Source organism: Myxocyprinus asiaticus, chromosome 8, assembly GCF_019703515.2.
Source record: "Myxocyprinus asiaticus isolate MX2 ecotype Aquarium Trade chromosome 8, UBuf_Myxa_2, whole genome shotgun sequence".
Lineage (NCBI taxonomy): Eukaryota > Metazoa > Chordata > Actinopteri > Cypriniformes > Catostomidae > Myxocyprinus > Myxocyprinus asiaticus.
This window is the reverse complement of record NC_059351.1, coordinates 41,231,008-41,250,428: the sequence shown is the minus strand read 5'-3', so window position 1 is coordinate 41,250,428 and position 19,421 is coordinate 41,231,008. Positions and strand designations below refer to the sequence as shown.

General features: G+C 39.2%; 1 protein-coding gene across 1 annotated transcript in view; it reads right to left on the bottom strand.

Moving 5' to 3' along the window:
- The window catches only part of LOC127444576 (sodium/hydrogen exchanger 9B2-like), a 28,824-nt gene extending 12,011 nt beyond the window's left edge, over positions 1 to 16,813 (bottom strand). The window contains exons 1-4 of the mRNA XM_051704028.1: positions 16,632 to 16,813; positions 14,647 to 14,860; positions 14,284 to 14,454; positions 169 to 311 (exon numbers count right to left, since the gene is read on the bottom strand). Coding sequence (XP_051559988.1) covers positions 169 to 311; positions 14,284 to 14,454; positions 14,647 to 14,860; positions 16,632 to 16,724 — 621 coding nt within the window. The 5' untranslated portion in view covers positions 16,725 to 16,813. The remainder of the gene's footprint in view (positions 1 to 168; positions 312 to 14,283; positions 14,455 to 14,646; positions 14,861 to 16,631) is intronic.
- Between the last annotated feature and the right edge of the window lie 2,608 nt (positions 16,814 to 19,421).

Below are 19,421 nucleotides of genomic sequence, written 5' to 3'. Positions count from 1 at the left end.
CTTGAAAAGTGTGTTATTTTAAAATAAATACCACTTGGTTTGATCCTTTGTTATCTAATGCAGTGACAACACATGTACAGTATTGTTAAGTGTGGCTTAAGTCCAAATGCTTTTTTGGTACTACTGTATGTTTGCTGTAACTTTAAAGGGCTCGAACCAGTTGAATACCTTGCTGTCTAATTCCAGCCCAGCTTTGACCAGAATGATAGCAAGAGCTATGTTCCTCAAAGAGGCAGACCATCTAACATCAATGTAAACCGCATCTGTCACCACAGGGATATTTCTGAGGATAAAGCCTGCCAGCAGCATGCCTGCAGACACACATGGAGAAATAAAGAAACTGAATAACAGAAATAACAAAAAACAGGAATCCCCTGGTTATTCATTACAGTTTTCTCACATTGATGGTGAAACTGACCACTCTACAGTTACAAAATAACAGTGATGTATCAGTAACACTTCTAAACAACGCAGGCATTTTATCTATGAGCTGTGAGGAAAATTAAGTACAAAAATTGTTTCAATTTAGTTTTACACTTGCTAGGGCATAAACAACAGTCAGTTTTTTTTTAAGTGTGGTCAGTTGGGGAACTTCACAGCTAAGGTCAGTTTGCTGCTTTGGTAAGAGAGCATTCAAGTCAACACAATCATAAAACATCAAATCAGACATTAGTTAATAATTAAGAGAAAAATGACTCAACCTTTTAACGGTTTCAGTTGCAAAAGAAAGTTGTTGTTAACTCAACAATAGACAACAGACTACTTGGTGAACAGCATCAGACTAAGACCCCAACAGAGATTTTTTAAAGGGGTCATGACATGCTTTTTTCCCCTTGAGGTTCATTTGTAATATTGGTCAAGTTTCTTTTACAAAAAAATTTCATATATTTGTAAAATATGATCATTTTTCACACTCATTCTGACCCTCTGTCAGAAACGCCCTTCAAAAATGCTTGATGCTGACTTAAAGGTGCACTCAGTAATTCTAATCCAATATGCTTTTTGTCAAATTCTGCAAATATCTCCTCATAGTCTGCTATCTGTCCATTCTGTGTGTGGGCTGAAAAAAAATCTAGTATTTGTACACAGCCCTGGCTCTGTAAATGGGACAAAAACAAAGTGGATCGGGCCGATCCACACAACACTACTCCAGCCAATCTGCAACAGGGGGTGGTTCTTGCGCGTGCACAGGATAGGAGGTGGGGGCAAAGCGAGTGGGAAATTCATTAGAAGAGTGACGGCAAATCTGGCTGATGCGAACTTTCTAAACTCCAAGGAGGACAAATGGCTGAGAAACAGACCAAGAGCAAAAGGTCAGACAAATATAAACTAAAAAAGAAGGATTATGATAAGTCGAGGGCAGAGCTTCCAAAGGAGCACTGAAGGGAGGGGTGTGTTTATTTTGGCAGTTGAGTTCGAATAACAGTGTTTCTCAGGAATCGCTGAGTGCACCTATAACAAAGCCATGTCTGAAAGTTTAAACTAGTTTGAAAAGTTTGAAAATTGATAGTTACACAGACATTACATAAAGACAAACCACCATCTAGCTAACTAGCTAGATGTTCAGACTTAAGTCACATAGATAGTCAAATAAACCACATAGACCTTATTCACGTTAGCGCCATCTTTGATTTATAATGGGAATGACAATGAGGGTGTGAGGGATATACGTATAGTCTCTTCAATGGGCTGTACTGCAGTTTAAAGTGTTTTTGGATCATTCTGCAGACAAAATACTGATAAAACATCTATCCACGAACATTCAGTATACAAAGAACTCCAGACAACATAAGTTGTGGAAAATCTTGGAGCTTTATACATCTTTTTTTACCATTCATGCCATTGAAGAGATGATAAATCTATCCCTCACAGCCTTGTTGTCATTCCCAGTAAAAATCAAAGATGGCACTAGCATGAATTAGGTCTAAAGCTAGAGAGAGATAGATACAAAGAGAGCAACTTAAAGCAGATCAAAGGCCTTTTGTGGGTTTGTTTACATTTGAATTTATTGACAGTTGCAGTTCACAGGGTGTAAGTCTATGGCAATTTTCCTGATATTTGATCGCCTACTGTATGAAAACCATGACTCAGATCAGTTAGAAAAAAACATAGCACAATATTCCAGAACAGTCTGAATGTCTGTACCAGGTTTGGTAGCTTGAAAGCTCTAGGAGCAGTTAGTGTTAGAAATTTTGGTCTCAGTTTACGGATTTCGAAAAAACCCTAAACCAAGTTTGTAGAATAACAGTATGTTGGCTTTGTCAGCTTTACAAGCTGGTCAGAGAGCCCCTTTCTGTTTAATTGGAGGGCTAGAATAAACTGCAAACTGGACCAGAATTTATGCCAATAGCCTGCGTGAAAAGACTAGTGAGACTAGCTAGATAGAGACAGAGCTAAATCATGATTAAGTCAAGGTTATTTTCTAAGCAACCAGTTAAGTGTTTTCACTACCATGCACAGTGAAACATAATGGGATTATTTTTCCTAATATGATAAGACAGAATTTTTTTTTTTTTTTTAAATCGTGGAATCAAGGTTTTGCATAAAATATTATCAGATGCTGTAGTTGGATACACTGTCAATCCACCAATGGCTGAATGCCGCCCTCAATCTGATAAACTGAACACGTATATATGTAAACAGGAAATACGTGCGATGTAACATGGGTTAATAGCACGGAGACCGATATAAAAACTGGTAATATTACCAGTACGATTGTACAGTGTGACTGTAGGTAGACTTCGTCCATCATGCATGTTTACACCGGCTTACTCAAACAATAACTATGTTCTGTGTAATTTGTGTAAGTCATGAAGCACTAAGCTACATTTTCTAAGATGTCAACAGAAATGTATGATTATAATAAAGTGTTAGAACATACGTGACAGTTATGGGCGCTTCATATCAAATCATATAATGGATAGGATATAAATGGGAGAATCATCCACATCTCCTTTTAACACGATTCAGATAGATAGCTTATTATTGCTTTGATCTGTGACGTGTTTCAAATGTCCTGCACTTATAGCCAACATTTAGGAATCGAAGAGATCATTTTGACAGTGATATTTCATTTTGCTGCTCTGCTCAGCGTGTACCGCTAGAGAGCGCCATGTGCTCACAGCACTGACTTACGTTATTATTTTAAACTGAGCTTTTTGCTTCTTGCGTTTTCAACTACACTGAAATTTTTCTGATATCTGGACTATCTGCAGGTGTTCATGGTTATACATACAAATTGATTGATATACTAAAAATACTTTCTAGATAAACATGACTATTTCTAGATATTGATTTCTAGACAACTTTCTAGATGGACTTGATTTAGAAAAAAATAATATGTAAATTGGCTTTGAGGTATTTTGTAGTTTTCTTATTTTACACTATTATTTCTGGACATTAGTGTTATTTTAAATAAATTAGATTTTAATTTATAAAATATTTTACGCTGTTGACAACTTTCTGTGTGTTGCACTTTTTTTTGTGCATTTCTGTTACACCTTTGTAAAAAACTTAGATTTTTCTAACCAGGTTGCCTTGCATTCTAATAAGCAACATGTTATTTGAATCATGTTGGAGTTACTTTTTTGGAAAAATACCTTTAAATGTAGTAAAATCAAATCGGAAATCGTCCTTAAATTTGAAAAAATATTTTTTATTTTGTTTTTGCCATATCGCCCAGTCCTAGTCTTATTGTTTTGACTCTCTGAGTCTCCAGGAAACCATAGTGGTGAAAATGACACAAAATCAAAATAGGTGAGTAACATGAATGATACGTGTCAAAAGGATGCTGGCAATCATTCCAGAACTGTTATTTCTAAACCTACAACACGAAAAACAAAGCAATGGTTCAGAGAAGGCCATTTTATTTCCCGCCACAATATATTTAATTGGACCTCAATAGAGCGCAACAGTCCCTGTCCACTTTTTCAACAGTGTCCGTTCCAGAAGTATTTTTTCCATTCATTTTTCCCATTGACTTTCAAAAAATCCTTCAAATATTTGAAAATTGGATAAAAAGACAAAGTTACAACACTGTGTACTTACCATCTTTCGTGAGGGCACGACATCAGTCCCATGAACCACTGCGAATGACATAATTGGACAAAAGCCAATGAAAATATATAAAACTTGATTTTAGGTTGTTGATTATAAGTAGAGTGTGGAGGCGGGGGTATGATCAAGCACTGATCTGTGGAGAGTGAGGTCTGGGAAAGCTGAGTGGTTAAGGATTTACACCTGTGCTAACAACTGTTTGTATTCCCAGTGAGCTGTGACACAGAGATAAAAGGGGAGGAGACGGTGGCAGACGAGAGAGTGAGCTGAGCTTCCAGTTGTATGTGTGTGCATTTGGGAGCGTTCTGCTGAAAAGCAAAGATTTTGTGTTGAATAAAGACTGTATTTTGGAATGAAGTATGCCATCTCCCACTTCCTCATTCCATAGAACTAAGGAATTTGCTGCAGTGGTGCTGAAACCTAAACGAGGAAGATTGCCGTCATGGAGTCCTCGCCGCTAGCCGAGATTGTCTAAACCCTCGCTATCATTCACCAGATGCAACATCAGGTCCTACTGGAGCTGCGGTCGGAACAGGAACAACGGTTCCAGGCCCTGATGCAAGCCCAGGCGGAAGACCGACAGGTGATCCGGAGCTTGCTGCCACAGGGGGGTACTCCAGCAGCGACACCGATCACGCCTGCTGTGCCTCAGATCACGCTGGCGAAAATGGGTCCACAGGACGAACCCGAAGCCTTTACAGAACTGTCCGAACATGCCGCGGAGTCGTCGGGGTGGTCCCGAGCACAGTAGGTGGTCCATCTGTCGCCACTGTTGTCGGGGGAGGCTCAGCTTGCGTCACAACAGAATCTGTCGTGATTCTGCTGGAGTACTCAGACCTGAAACAAGCCATCCTGCAACGGGTTGGCCGTAACCCCGAACAGCACCATCAGTGCTTCCGGGCACTGAAATTTGGTGAGTCCGGCCGCCCGTATGCCTTCACCCAACAGCTTCGTGACACCTGTTGGAGGTGGTTGCTGGCTGAAGACCACGGCGCTGTTGGGCCTCATGTATTCAGATAGAAGACAAAAGCAGGCCTAACACAGTCGTAAAACCTAACTCAGGCCCCCAAATAAGTCATAAATCTTACTGATAAAAACCGCACCAAAATCAAACAAAAGGAGTCCAAAACAGACTACAAATCCCATGAAGCCTTGCTCTCTAAGGATCGAACTCTCAACTCCTATTGGATGAGGCACACGACAGAACGCACCTCAACCATGACATCATCAGGAGTAGAAATACCTCTGAAATGCTTCCGGGATTTGCTTCCAGCAACTTTGCTCGCCGTGCGTAGACGCAGCTCATCGCTGCTCTCAGGTGCAGCCTTGTGGCACAAGGAAGTAACGTCCGACTTGAAACTGTGGCCATACAATCTCCATCTCGCTGGACGAGTTGAGATTACTCTGTGTTCCACCGAACACTCTAACGGATCCGAAGGAGACCGCCGAGCAATCCGCATCTTCATCCGTTTGCCTGCAGAAGTGAAGCGAGAAAAGATTTCTCTTCCATCTTCAATCAAGTCAACGTCGCTGATTTCTCCGCCAGCCTGCCGAGAATCAGCAGCCGTACCGCCCGCCGACAGAGTGAGGAAACGGCCTCACACATTCTGCATCCTCATGCGATTCAAGTGAGAGGTTTACGTCTGGGCAAAGACAGAATATTATAGTGTGTTATTCTTGTGTATCAAGGTTATTGCTTGTACAGTTTACAGACCGCCATGTCTGCTCATTATTAATACACAGGGTATTAATTATCACGAATTTGATTTGCTGTATTGTAGTCCAACCACATTGGACTGTTGTGCATTTCCGACATCGCGGGTGAGACCGGCAAACTGAGTTTATCCATTAAAGAATCAAAGACTGCGGGACGGTTTACGAGCCGTCCACTGCGTCTCTGAGTGATAAACTAACAGCTGCTTTCTCTCCCACAATCGTGAAATCGGCTTTGGGGCCGTCACTTAATTCTCTCTCTCTCTCTCTCTCTCTCGTACTAACACACACACACTCACACACACACTCACACACACACACACACACACACACACACACACACACACACACTCACCCTCATGTGTTATAGGATTATTTTGATTTCCATATCTAATCATATCACTGTTTAGTTTGTAGTTGTAAGTCGGAAGTTTATTGACTGCATTGTATTAATTGATATTACTGCATAAATAAACTTTGTTATATTACAAAGAGAAGTGTTTTGGTTTGTTTTGCATACACCTGTGTCATGCTGACGGGATGTCAGTGCTCAGATTCAAGCCTTCATTCATTGTTTTTTTTCCCATAAATCGATATTCTTCGGATGTCGATTTTCCTAAGAAAACAATCTAATATCGAGACTGTTATACTATCAAGTTATTAGTCCCTGATTCCAGGGTGGTGCCCCGTCAATGTTAATCCTTATTAATATTCTATTGATTTTTGATCATTGATAATTATCTTTGATGATTGATGATTTTGAAGGATCAATAAGCTAGTGTTAATTTTAATTAATGTATCATAGATGTTATTGATTGGTGATTATCTTTGATAATTGTTGATTTAAAGGATTAAAAAAGCTAACTTTGATTCTCATCAATGTTCTATTGATTTTAATAATTAATAATTGTCTTTGATCATTATTAATTATTGCTAATAACCAAACCCGCACCTAAACGTAGCGCACTACATTTACTGGAGCCCCATATGAGGTTTTAATGAGTTAGATTCAATTCATTTATTTAAATATTAATTAATAACTAAAGAAATAATTATTAATTATTTCTGATAGTAACACTGATCTAAACAACCAGTAAAGCCCTACAGCGCTGATAGAGTCATCAACCTGGTGGTGCTGGAACAGTTTTTCGACCATCTGCCGAAGGGAACGGCAGAGTGGGTCCAGTGCCACCGTCCGGCATCACTGGAGGAGGATGGATGTTCTGAGAGAAAATTGGGAGGAGGGACTTTCAGAGAGTAAGAACGAAATTCAATACGTTCTGCACCTGAGAGCAAAACTCCACACATTGGGGCAACTAACACAGGAACATTTGCTCCAGGCCCAGGAACAGCAGTCCCGGCTGTATAACAGGGGCACTCAGCTACGGGAATTCTCACAGGGAGATAAGATCCTCGTGTTATTACCCATGTCGAGCTCTAAATTGTTCGCCAAGTTGCAAGGGCCTTTTGAGGTCACACGGCGAGTTGGGGAAGTTGACTATAAGGTAAAACTATCGGATAGAGGCGGAGCACGGCAAATTTACCACCCGAATCTCTTAAAACTGTGGAAAGAGGTGGTACCCATGGCTTTGGCGACGGTCGTCCCAGAGAGGGCAGAGTTAGGTCTGGAGGTGGAATCAAAAACCACCCATCAAACCACCCCAGTTCCCTGTGGAGACCACCTCTCACCATCCCAAGTCAATGAGGATGCCCGGTTGCAAAAGGAGTTTTCCGACGTGCTTTCGTCTCTACCCGGTCATACAAACCTCATAGAACAACACACTGAGACGACTCCAGGAGTGGTGGTACGTTTCCACCCCTATCGGTTATCAGAACACAAGAAAAAAGTGGTCCGGGAGGAACTCACGGCCATGCTCGATATGGGTGTGATCGAGGAGTCCCACAGTGACTGGGTCAGCCTGGTGGTTTTGGTACTGAATTCCGACGGGACAGTCCGGTTTGTGTGGACTATAGAACCGTTAATAGTGTCTAAATTCGGCACGTACCCAATGCCTCACATTGACGAACTGCTCGATCGGTTAGGTGCGGCTCGCTTTTATTAGACACTGGATTTAAAGACGGGATATTGGCAGATCCCCTTGACTCCCATGTCCTGAGATAAAAACGGCCTTTTCCACTCCATATGGCTTACACCAATTTGTTACCCTTCCGTTTGGTTTGTTTGGGGCCCCGGCGACGTTTCAGCGACTCATGTTCAAAATTCTCCACCCGCACGCTGCATATGCCACTACCTACCTGGATGATATTATTATTTATAGCAATGATTGGCAGCGGCATATCCAGTATCTGAGGGCCATCCTGAGATTGCTGAGATGGGCAGGACTCACAGTGAATCCGAGGAAGTGTGCAATTGGATGGGTGGAATTATGGTATCTGGGTTTCCACTTGGGTCATGGACAAGTGCATCCCCAAATTGATAAAACAGCAGCTATTGCGGCTTGTCTGAGACTCAAGATCAAAAAGGAGGTGAGACAGTTCCTGGGGCTGGCTGGCTATTATCGTAGGTTTGTACCTAAATATTCGGATGTCACCAGCCCGCTGACTGATCTCACTAAAAAGGGAACACCAGACCCAGACCAGTGGACGGAGCCATGCCAACAGGCGTTTACACAAATGAAAGCTGCACTCTGTGGCAGACCACTCTTGCATTCCCTGACATCTCTCTCCCTTTTTTGTTACAGACGGATGTGCCAAACAGGGGGTTGGGGGAGCAGATGGTTGTGGTCGATTTTCTCTCTCGGAATGGGGGGGAGTCGGTGGCAGGCTGGATGGTTCCCCAGCCTGAGTTTGGCAGTGGGGATATGTGGAGGTGGGGGTGTGATTGAGCGCCGATCTGTGGAGAGTGAGGTCCGTGCAAGCTGAATGGTTAAGGATTTACACCTGTGCTAAATCCTGTTTGTTTTCCCTGTGAGCTGTGACACGGAGATAAAAGGGGAGGAGACGGCGGCAGACGAAAGAGAGAGCTGAGCATCCAGCTGTGTGTGTGCGTTTGGGAGTGTTCTGCTGAAAAGCAAAGATTTTGTGTTGAATACAAACTGTATTTTGGAACAAAGTACTCCATCTCCCATTTCCTCATTCCACAGAACTAAGGGATTTGCTACATAGAAAAACAATATATTTTAAGTTTATTGCAAAATATTCCAATATATACTAATAAATTAGTTTGAGGGTGAAGGAAGACCTACTCTAATGCATCACTCAGAGTGGGTCATGAAAGTGGGCGGTCTCTTCCGGGCTTTTTTCTCAGGCTTGCATGGCCGCAATTCTCTGATTAGTGGATCTTTCACTGCTGTACCATGGGTAGTGTAGTTGTTCAACAGGACATCTGCTACTATACGTGATTTTTAAAAGTGAAGTTGAAATAATGCTGACTAATGGTTTCAACAGAAGCATATATCATGGATTAACAACCTAGGAGCTCACAGTAGGTCTGTCTTTAAAGGTTTACAAGTTATCGTTAAAATCAATTAGTCTATGGAAAAAATGAATGGGATTTTTACTTCCAGAACCTGACTGTTGCACGCTACAGCAGACCTGTTGAAAAATGTCTTTTGGCTGGGCCAAAAAAAAAAAAGATACACATTGTCCACATACCAGTAAGAAAGGGTTCACTTTACATTACCCAAGACAAGACAATCTTTTCTCACAGTGCAAAACATACTATCATACTACTCTTAATCTTTCAGTGTAGTAGGGCTGGGCGATAGGACAAAGTAATCGGATATCGACGATATCTTACAAATATCCTGATGCCAATTGCGACACTCATTGACAGACATTGATCGATAATATCGGGAAATGGCAAAACCATGGATCTGGGGAATCCCCAAATATATTAAACAGTAGCCCAGGTTGTGAAACTAGCACCCGCCACCCGCCAAATGCGAAGAGACTGAATCCAGTTTGCAAGCTCCTCGTCCAAATGCAAGTATTTCATCCATGGGTAATTTTGCTCATCTACCCGCAACAGGCGGGCGACCTGTAAGACATCTCATAGTGACACATGACAAGAAATGCTGTTAGACACAAAGACACATGCTTGAAGAAACACATTTTATTATATTTCTAAGAACAGACAAAAGAAAAGCCTTCAATGCGAGTGTCTGATTCGCTGTTTATTCAGAGGCGTGCAATGCGAGTCTGTCTCATGGAACAGGCATATGTAAAGAGTTATCACTCTTTTTTTTTTTCTGTGTTTCATTCATCAGAAAACTGTTTGCAAGAACTGTTTGTTATGACAATAATAATAAAAATAAATAAGCCAAATAAATTCCCTTGTGTTCCCAAAATAATGCTGCCAAATGTGTGTTCTTATCGAATTTGTGTTTGTATTGTGTTTTGGTAATACAGTTCATGCTGCCTAAAGAAAAGAAAAGAAAACAAAATTTTAGGTTCAAGATGAACGTGTCTTGCATTACTTTATGATTTAATTACTTTCATCTTTGTTTCTTTAATACAAAGATATATATTACTGAACCTGCAGAGTTGCGTTCACAATGCTTGCTAACCGTGTGGAAATAAAGTGAACTAAACCCGCAGCACCTCCCGAGATGATCGGAGGTAATATGCAGCATTCTCATAGACAACATTATTCTTGCAAATACTTTTCAGATGAATAAAACAGAAAAAAAAAAAAAAAAAAGAGTGAAAACTCTTTACAGACTTGTGCTGCAAGCCTCTGAACAAACAGCGAATCAGACACAAGCATTGATGGCTTTTCTTTTGTCTGTCTAAAAATATAATAAAGTGTGTTTCTTCAAGCACATGTCTTTGTGAGCAACCATATTTCTTGTCATGTGTCACTCCGGAATGTCTTCTGGGTCGCCCACCTGTTGCGCGTAGATGAGCAAAATTACCTGCGCATGAAATACATTTGGATGAGGAGCTTGCAAACTGGATTCAGCCTCGTCGTATTTTGTGGGTGGCAGGTGCTAGTTTCACTCCCTGGCCACTGTTTAATATATTTGGCGACTTCCCAGATCCATGGTTTTGCCATTTACCAATATTGTCGATCATCATCTGTTCGCATTCAGCATCGGGATCTTTGTAAGCTATCGTCGATATCCGATTACATCGTCAAATCGCCCAGCCCTAATGTGATGCCTGATGAATGAATCCCGAGATCTTCCTGCTAGAACTATGCTTACATTTCTGAACAGCCTGTGCAACTGCGTTCAAGCAGCCTCTCGCTGAAAGCTCAGACAGAGCTAAAACGATAACAGACGCAATAGGAGTACTTATAATTGAGGGATAAGTACAAGTGGTGAGCTGAAAGGAAAAAGACAGAAATCTGCACTGCTAAAGTTTTAATTTTGTTACAATTATAATTGCACTTTTTTTACCTTTATTATTTTTTATGTTTTTAATCAATGTGCATATAAGAGGTTCTTAAGTTTTGTATTGTAATATTGTTGAAGATACATGCATAGTGCAGTCATGTATAAATGAGCCTTCACAATAAGAATTGTTGCCAATCAGTCACTGTGTTTTTAAATTAAATAACTTAAAGAAAGATTCTTTGTTTTCCCTGCTGTAAACGAAACTGTTCCGAACCGTGACCCCAAAACCAGGTATGTACCGAACCGTGAATTTTGTGTACCGTTGCAGCCCTAGATTACACTACTCAAAAGGAATAACATTACATATTACTTCACTAACTTACTTTTTACTTTCTACTTTTACTTTACTAAGTTATTTTCTAAAACAATTTTCACAGTTTTGTTTTTCCGATCAACAAATTCAAAATGATCACTATATTTTCTCCTTGTTCATATCCCTGTCCCTTCAGCTGTCTCAGAAACACAAACAGACATACACATGAACATAATTTAAGTTTAAAATGTATTCTACATTAATAATTTTTAGAAATACAGTATGTGTAACCCAAGTAATTTACTTAAAAGCAGTGACTAAACAAACATTCATGGAACAAAACTGAAAACAGGAAATTATTATTCTTTTTTTTCCAGAATGTAACCGAAAACAGGAACAAAGTCCCTTTCAATTGTTCCAGAGTGAAAAAGTAATTTTCAAATGCTGGTAAGCGGTTAATAACGTTCCATATATATATATATATATATATATATATATATATATATATATATATATATATATATATATACTGTATATACACACACACACACACACACTACCGTTCAAAAGTTTGGGGTCACTTGACTGAAATGTTTCTCATAATCTTAAAAATCTTTTGATCTGAAGGTGCATGCTTAAATGTTTGAAATTAGTTTTGTAGACAAAAATATAATTATGCCACCATATTAATTTATTTCATTATAAAACTAAAATGTAATAATAATTTAATAAAAAAAATGAATAAATAAAAAAGTTTTTCAAATGGATGATTTGGACCAAATAATAAAGAAAAGCAGCCAATAAGTGCTCAACATAGATGGGAACTCCTTCAATACTGTTTAAAAAGCATCCCAGGGTGATACCTCAAGAAGTTGGTTGAGAAAATGTCAAGAGTACATGTCTGCAAATTCTAGGCAAAGGGTGAGTACTTTGAAGATGCTAAAATATAACAGTTTTGATTTATTTTGGATTTTGTTTAGTCACAACATAATTCCCATAGTTCCATTTATGTTATTCCATAGTTTTGATGACTTTACTATTATTCTAAAATGTGAAAAAAATAAAATAAATAAAAGATTATAATAAAGAATGAGTAAGTGTTTCAAAACTTTTGACCGGTAGTGTGTGTGTGTGTGTGTGTGTGTGTGTATATATATATATATATGAAACCAAATACTATATGGGGCTACATATTGGGCTTTACTCTTTATAGTAGAACATGATAAGCATGTGCTTTGATCCTGACGGAAACCACTGCATCACACATTTCTTTGCCTAACTGCACGTTGTGGACGTCGCATTCTCTGAATGAAGGCCTTTTTAACAACTATGTATAAATACTACATATACATGCACAATTAATCCAAATGCAAGAAAAAATATTAAAGTAAGAAGTACATTTCTCAGTTGTTTCCAATCCTTCACTGAACTATTGTTTGATACGATGCAAATACAAATTTGATGCTTGGTGTAGTATTTGAGGGCGGGTCAAAGATGTTCGCGAGCAGCCTATGAAGACCAGAGGCGGGTTTTTTGTTACCAAATTACGCAGGTTAGTACAGGAAGTAAGTCTGGAATTAATAACGACTCGTTTCAGGTGTTCAGAATCGGTTCTTTCTTTTGGGAGTCAATAACTCCATTTGTCGTGCACTTTGATTTTTGAAACTTTGCAGACTTTTTTACATTCACAAACAGCTATATAACACACTACATGAAAGGTAATATTTGAAAAACCATAATAGGTGCTCTTTAAATATTTTTGGGGATATATTTAATATTAAGAATACTTTTATTGGGGGGCCTGGGTAGCTCAGCAAGTATCGACGCTGACTACCACCCCTGGAGTCGCGAGTTCGAATCCAGGGCATGCTGAATGACTCCAGCCAGGTCTCCTAAGCAACCAAATTGGCCCGGTTGCTAGGGAGGGTAGAGTCACATGCGGTAACCTCCTTGTGGTCACTATTATTGGTTCTCGCTCTCAATGGGGTGCGTGGTAAGTTGTGCGTGGATCGCAGAGAGTAGCATAAGTCTCCACATGCTGTGAGTCTCCGCGGTGTCATGCACAGAGAGCCACGTGATAAGATGCGCAGATTGACTGTCTCAGAAGCGGAGGCAACTGAGACTTGTCCTCCACCACCCGGATTGAGGTGAGTAACCGCACCACCATGAGGACCTATTAAGTAGTGGGAATTGGGGATTCCAAATTAGGAGAAAAGGGGATTAAAAAAAATAAATACATTTATTGAAAAGATGCTATTTTATATAGGCTACTGTATGAAATGCTTATTTTGGGTGAGGCCAGTGCCTTGTTTCTCCAGACCATGTCCCGTTCTCTTGCCATATCTGGCAAAACTGCAACTGGTATATCACCCACCCTTAGCACAGAGTACTTTATTTTAAAAAAAAGAATGTTATTAACTATCTTTTATTTCATTCTAACTGGTTACCAATTGGAAAGGAGGCTGCAGAATGACTGAAATAGACCGAAAAAATACAGTTTCCGCTCAGAACAAACCAAAAAGAAATACATTTTGTTTTTGTCCCTGATTAAAAGTAATTAACATGATTGAAAGTCAGTAACTGGAATCTGGTTACATGCATTAAAATTATAATGTGTTACACCACTTTTTGACTAAAAAGTATTTAGATTACTGTAACTAATTACTTTGTACTAAGATTAAACCCAACACTATTCCAGAGTGATGAATAAACCAGAAATATTAACCAAGATTTTAAGTCTGTTCCATTACTCATTGATAGTACTGTTTCACATTCTTTTTGCATAAATAGTAACCAGAATACAGTTTATACTGTGCCATATGCTATAAGCAGAAGACTTATATTCTATTCCAAACATAGTCATTATTTGCTTACTACATTATATTCACAAATGGTTTCTACCAAGAAGAGGAGGTAATGGAGGCAGGTTTGGAAAGCGGATGTGTCCAAACAGTTTTCCTCCAGCCACAGAACAGATGAACAGGGTCACAATGCCAAAGAGGTTCCCGCCCGGAAGGCATTCCTTCTCTGTAATGGACCACACCACCCCAAAGAGCACTGCAGCCATGGTCACTGCAAAGGGAAAAAGAACAATCAAATATTTGTACATCATGTTTATCACTGCAAGAGTGAAAGTGGAGACTGAAATACTAACATGATACATTTGGTACAGTAATGCAATCTCCACCATCAGGTTAGTCTCACATGTCTCCAGTGAGGTTAAAACATAAGGAAGCTTTAGAAGATTACTGACTCAGTTCAAACCTTTGGTGATTATTGTGGCCAGCAAGCCTCGGGGTGGGCACGAGTATACTCTGCGTAGCCATGGGCAGCATTCGTAAGGAGGTTCTGTGTTGGTGCACGCATCTACTGAAGACACTGTTCGAGGGATGTAGATTGTCTCTTCGGTCATACTCGGATTGGGACTTTCTGAGCGCTTGGCAACCACCAGGACTGCCCGATTGACAGTAAGGTGATGCTGCAGAAGGAATTGAAGAGTGAAGAGAGATTAAGTGACCTTAATTCAAAACCAGAATTTGATATTGTTTTTATCCAATGCAGCTTACAATACACTGGATACACTGACATGTGTTTGCATGTGGTAAAATTCATGGCTTGCACTTTGGGGTTTGAACCTACCACCTTTGAGTTACCAACATAAATCTTTAACAACTAAGCTACTTCAAATTTTTACATTTGAAAAATTATGATTGAAACATTGATGGTATACACTGAGCGTCTGTTTATATACAAATTAGTAGGGAACCTCCTATCAACAAAATAACCTTGAAGCAACCCTAACAAAAAAACTTCATTTAAAATATTACATCATATCATTACACTACTACCAGGCTTTTCAACCAGGGGGGTCCATGGACAGAAATATAAAACATATAGGATTGCTCTTAAAAGTATAAAATATTATTTATATTTCTACATTTATTTCTAAATGTGATACATTAATAATCTGTTAATCATATGAGGTAATACTATTCATGTTATAAATGAAAGTTTTGATAAAGTGTTACCAAGAAAATTTAACTTTATAATAATGGCCATCTTTGGATTGGCTGAGAGTCTGGATGGGGGGACCCTTGGTCTGTAAAGTCTGAAAATCCCTGCAGTATTACATTATTATTATCATTCATAAATGTATCAGATAGTTAGCAAATGTAAACTATCAAATAGTTATAAATGTCAGGAGGCCTTAAAGGAATAGTTCACCCAAAAATGAAAATTCTCTCATCATTTTCTCATCCTCATGCCATGCCTGATGTGCATGACTTTCTTTTTTCTTCTGCAGAAAACAAATGAAGATTTTTAGAAGAATATCTCAGCTCTATTGGTCCATTCAATGCAAGTAAATGGTGGCCAGAACTTTGAAGCTCCAAAAAGCATATAAAGGCAGCATAAACGTAATCCATACGACTCCAGTGGTTTAATCCATATCTTCAAAAGTGATAAGTGTGGGTGAGAAACATAGTCCTATTTAAGTCCTTTTTTTACTATAAATCTCTACTTTGGACCAGCCCACCTATGCACATTCATGAGAGGAACAAGTTCTTCTTTTGTTTTTTGGCCATTCGCATTCTTTGTGCATATTGCCACCTGCTGGGCTGTTGTGCAAATATTATTCATTTATTATTTTCCTTTCCCTTACATCTTTCTTTTCTTTCTCCTCCCTGCCCAGTAGGTGGCGATATACACGATGAATGCGAATTGCCAAAAACAAAAAACTAAAGAAAAATTCCCTCTTCCCGTGAACGCACATAGCAGGGCTGGTCGAAAGTGGAGCTTTATAGTAAAAAAGGACTTAAATGCTGCTCTTTTCTCACCCACACCTATCATATTGTCTCAGAAGATATAGATTTAACCACTGGAGTCATATGGATAACTTTATGCTGCCTTTATGTGCTTTTTGGAGCTTCAAATTTCTGGCCACTATTCACTTGCATTGTATGGACCTACAGAGATGAAATATTCTTATTTTTGAGTGAATTATTCTTAAGTTATATATTTTCATATTCATATTTGAATGTGAACGAACCACCGCACTGTTCCGCATTTTGTTTGTTAATGATAATAATAACTGTCCTTAAAGGCTCGGGATAAAATTTGAGGATACGTAACTACAACATGTCTCCTGTTCGACCTCAATAGAGTGAACAACCACGTTTTTTTGATCAATATTCATTAAGTACTGTCTGAAAAACAAAATACAGTGGGGAAGTTTAACTTTTGAACCCTACTTCAACATGATTTCCCAGCGCGGATGCTCCATCCTCAGTCCTCTGCGAGTATGTGGAGTGGGATGAATGGGGTCTGGACTGGGTATCCTCCATGGCACTTCAGTTCTGCTCTATCTTCGCTGGACTCTTCTAGCCATGGCATAGACTCATGCCCACTCTCAACCGGCTGCTTGTCACCAAAAACTCACCTGTGGAAATATTTGTCACGATAAAAGCTCCTTCCTATAGATAAAAGCTTGAATAGGTGTTATCAATGGACGTCAGGCCGTTTCGAGAAGGAAAGCCACTAGTACTTGGAAAGAACCCGAGTGGCTTGTTTAACAGGTTAATCGGATTGTGTCAGGACTAAACGCGACGCTTTGGCCATATGGTGGTTTATCGGACCGAAGAGCGGTGTGCCATATGGTCTCTTGTTTATAAGACTGTAGTAAATCACCCACTCTGAGGTGTCCCCTGAACATCTAAAAACACCGTCTGGGTGTTTGTACATATCTTTGTTATACTACAGTACAATATGTGATGACGTGAATTATCCTTATTCATGACGAATGCCACATTGCTTTGCATGCTTTGAATCTCTTTTTTGCCGTCTTTTGTCTTTCTCCAAGACGGTAACACTGCAGATAATAAAGTTGTGACGATAAATCGCCATTTAGTTGAAATAATTAAAACGATAATGAAACTGTTGGTAGTCCAATCCTGTTACTGTCATAAAATCTAATGAGGACTTATCGGTCGGTCGGAGCACTTGAGAGTGTCTTGAGCATCTGCTCAGGTAGAAAACCTCAATATTTAATTAGAAAATAACACTGAAAATATCCGCACTTAATGCTAATATTTGCACTCGCAGATTACTTTAAAATGTGTATATTTTATCCGCTGGCCGCATCGAGAAGTATAAGTGACAGAAGGCGGTGTTTTACCACCGTAGGTCCAACCGGTGCGTGCATTTCCTGACAAAGCCCCGCCTCCGGAGACAGGATTGGCTAGATTTCACAGTAACCGACCAATCACAAGACGTCGACTGAAACATCTTCATGCGCGTACATACAGCGCCAAACGTCACCGAAAAGTCGGGTTTTTTTTTTTATTGTAGAAAGAGGTGGACAAAGTTTGAACGTTAATTCCCTTGAAAACTTCTCTTTAAAACATTAAAGTCAATAGGTTTAATTTACGAATGAAGTAGCCTACTTAGCAAGCAAAAAAAAAAAAAAAAATCACCTTCATATAATGTCTCTGTTTTTGTGACTTATTTTTTAATGCTCGATATGGTATATCTGTGTACAAGTCATTTTGGCACTTTCTTGATTTTGGTATAATCCCATTGGTGTTGAATATGATCTCGTTCTGTTCTGATTTTTTTTTTTTTTAAATCCCCTTTTCTCCCAATTTGGAATGCCCAATTCACACTACTTAGTTGGTCCTCGTAGTGGCGCGGTTACTCACCTCAATCCGGGTGGCGGAGGACAAGTCTCAGTTGTCTCCGCTTCTGAGCCAGTCAATCCTCGCATTTTATCACGTGGCTCGCTGCGCATGACACCGCGGAGTCTCATGCTATTCTCCGATCCAAGCACAACTCACCACATGCCCCATTGAGAGCAAGAACCACCACTGCGTGAAGTTGGCCCCCCACCCAACGCAAAACGTCGGCAAAATAGTCTCAATCGTTTGTGCTCCGTTTGTGCTGCTTCGGTTTTTTAGATATTAAAATAATATTTATAGGTCATTCTGAGGTCACTCAGCCCCCCCCATGCTCAATTCACCCAAAATAGTCTCGTTTGTGCTTCGTTTGTGCCGGTAAAAGTTTCGTTTGTGCTGCTTCGTATTTTTAAATATTAGACATTGAATTGTCTATGTATTATAATAAAATAAAACATAATATACCATATATATATATATATATATATATATATATATATATATATATATATATAATGTGGAAACACGTGACTCAAATTAAGAATGAAGCCAAAATGATTTTACTTTTGAAATTTAATTACTGTGTACTATCGAACATCAATTAACACAAATAATGGACCTTTAAAAACTTCAACTTAAAAACATGATGATTAAAATCCAGATGCCAGGCTTAAAATTGTGTATTCCCTTTTTTGTGTTTTAGAGAACTTGTTGTTGTATTTAACCATTTCTGGCATGAATTCAATCCATTTCTGAAATGGAACTTCAAGATCAAAAGTCCAGCAATCTTTTGGTCTGGGTAAAAGGGACCCTGGCTCAAAATCAGTGTCATCACTACTGCCATTTGTTTCATGATCACATTCATGAGTAAACCCTAAAGCAGTCCAGATTGTGTGTCTATTTAATTTAACAAAAGTGTATAGAGCCTTTGCAGTGATCTTGATTTCTAGCTGCTTACTAAGCTCTGTCCAGATTAGGAGTAGCTATGTTGCCATTTTAGACTATGGCCTCTTTAGATGAACACAGGACAGTGAAAATGTAATCTCTGTCGACTGCTGGTTTTTCTTGAAGTTAACAAATAATATTGTAACTGACAGTGTTAAAACATTGTACTTACATTGGCCAGAAATTTGATTTAGTAACGACTTTTTTAGTTTGATTTATATCGACTTTTTCTCTACTAACTCTACACTAATTTCCACAAGAGCATCTTGAACAGAAGTGTCACTTGCGCCTAATGGTGGCAGTGAAGTGTAGCAGATGATACTCCATGTAAATAAATAAAAAGTTCAATCAGGAAAGACCAGTGAATGAAGTAAAGATAATTGTTTATTGAACAAATGATGTGATGTGCCAGAAAGTCTTCGGCAA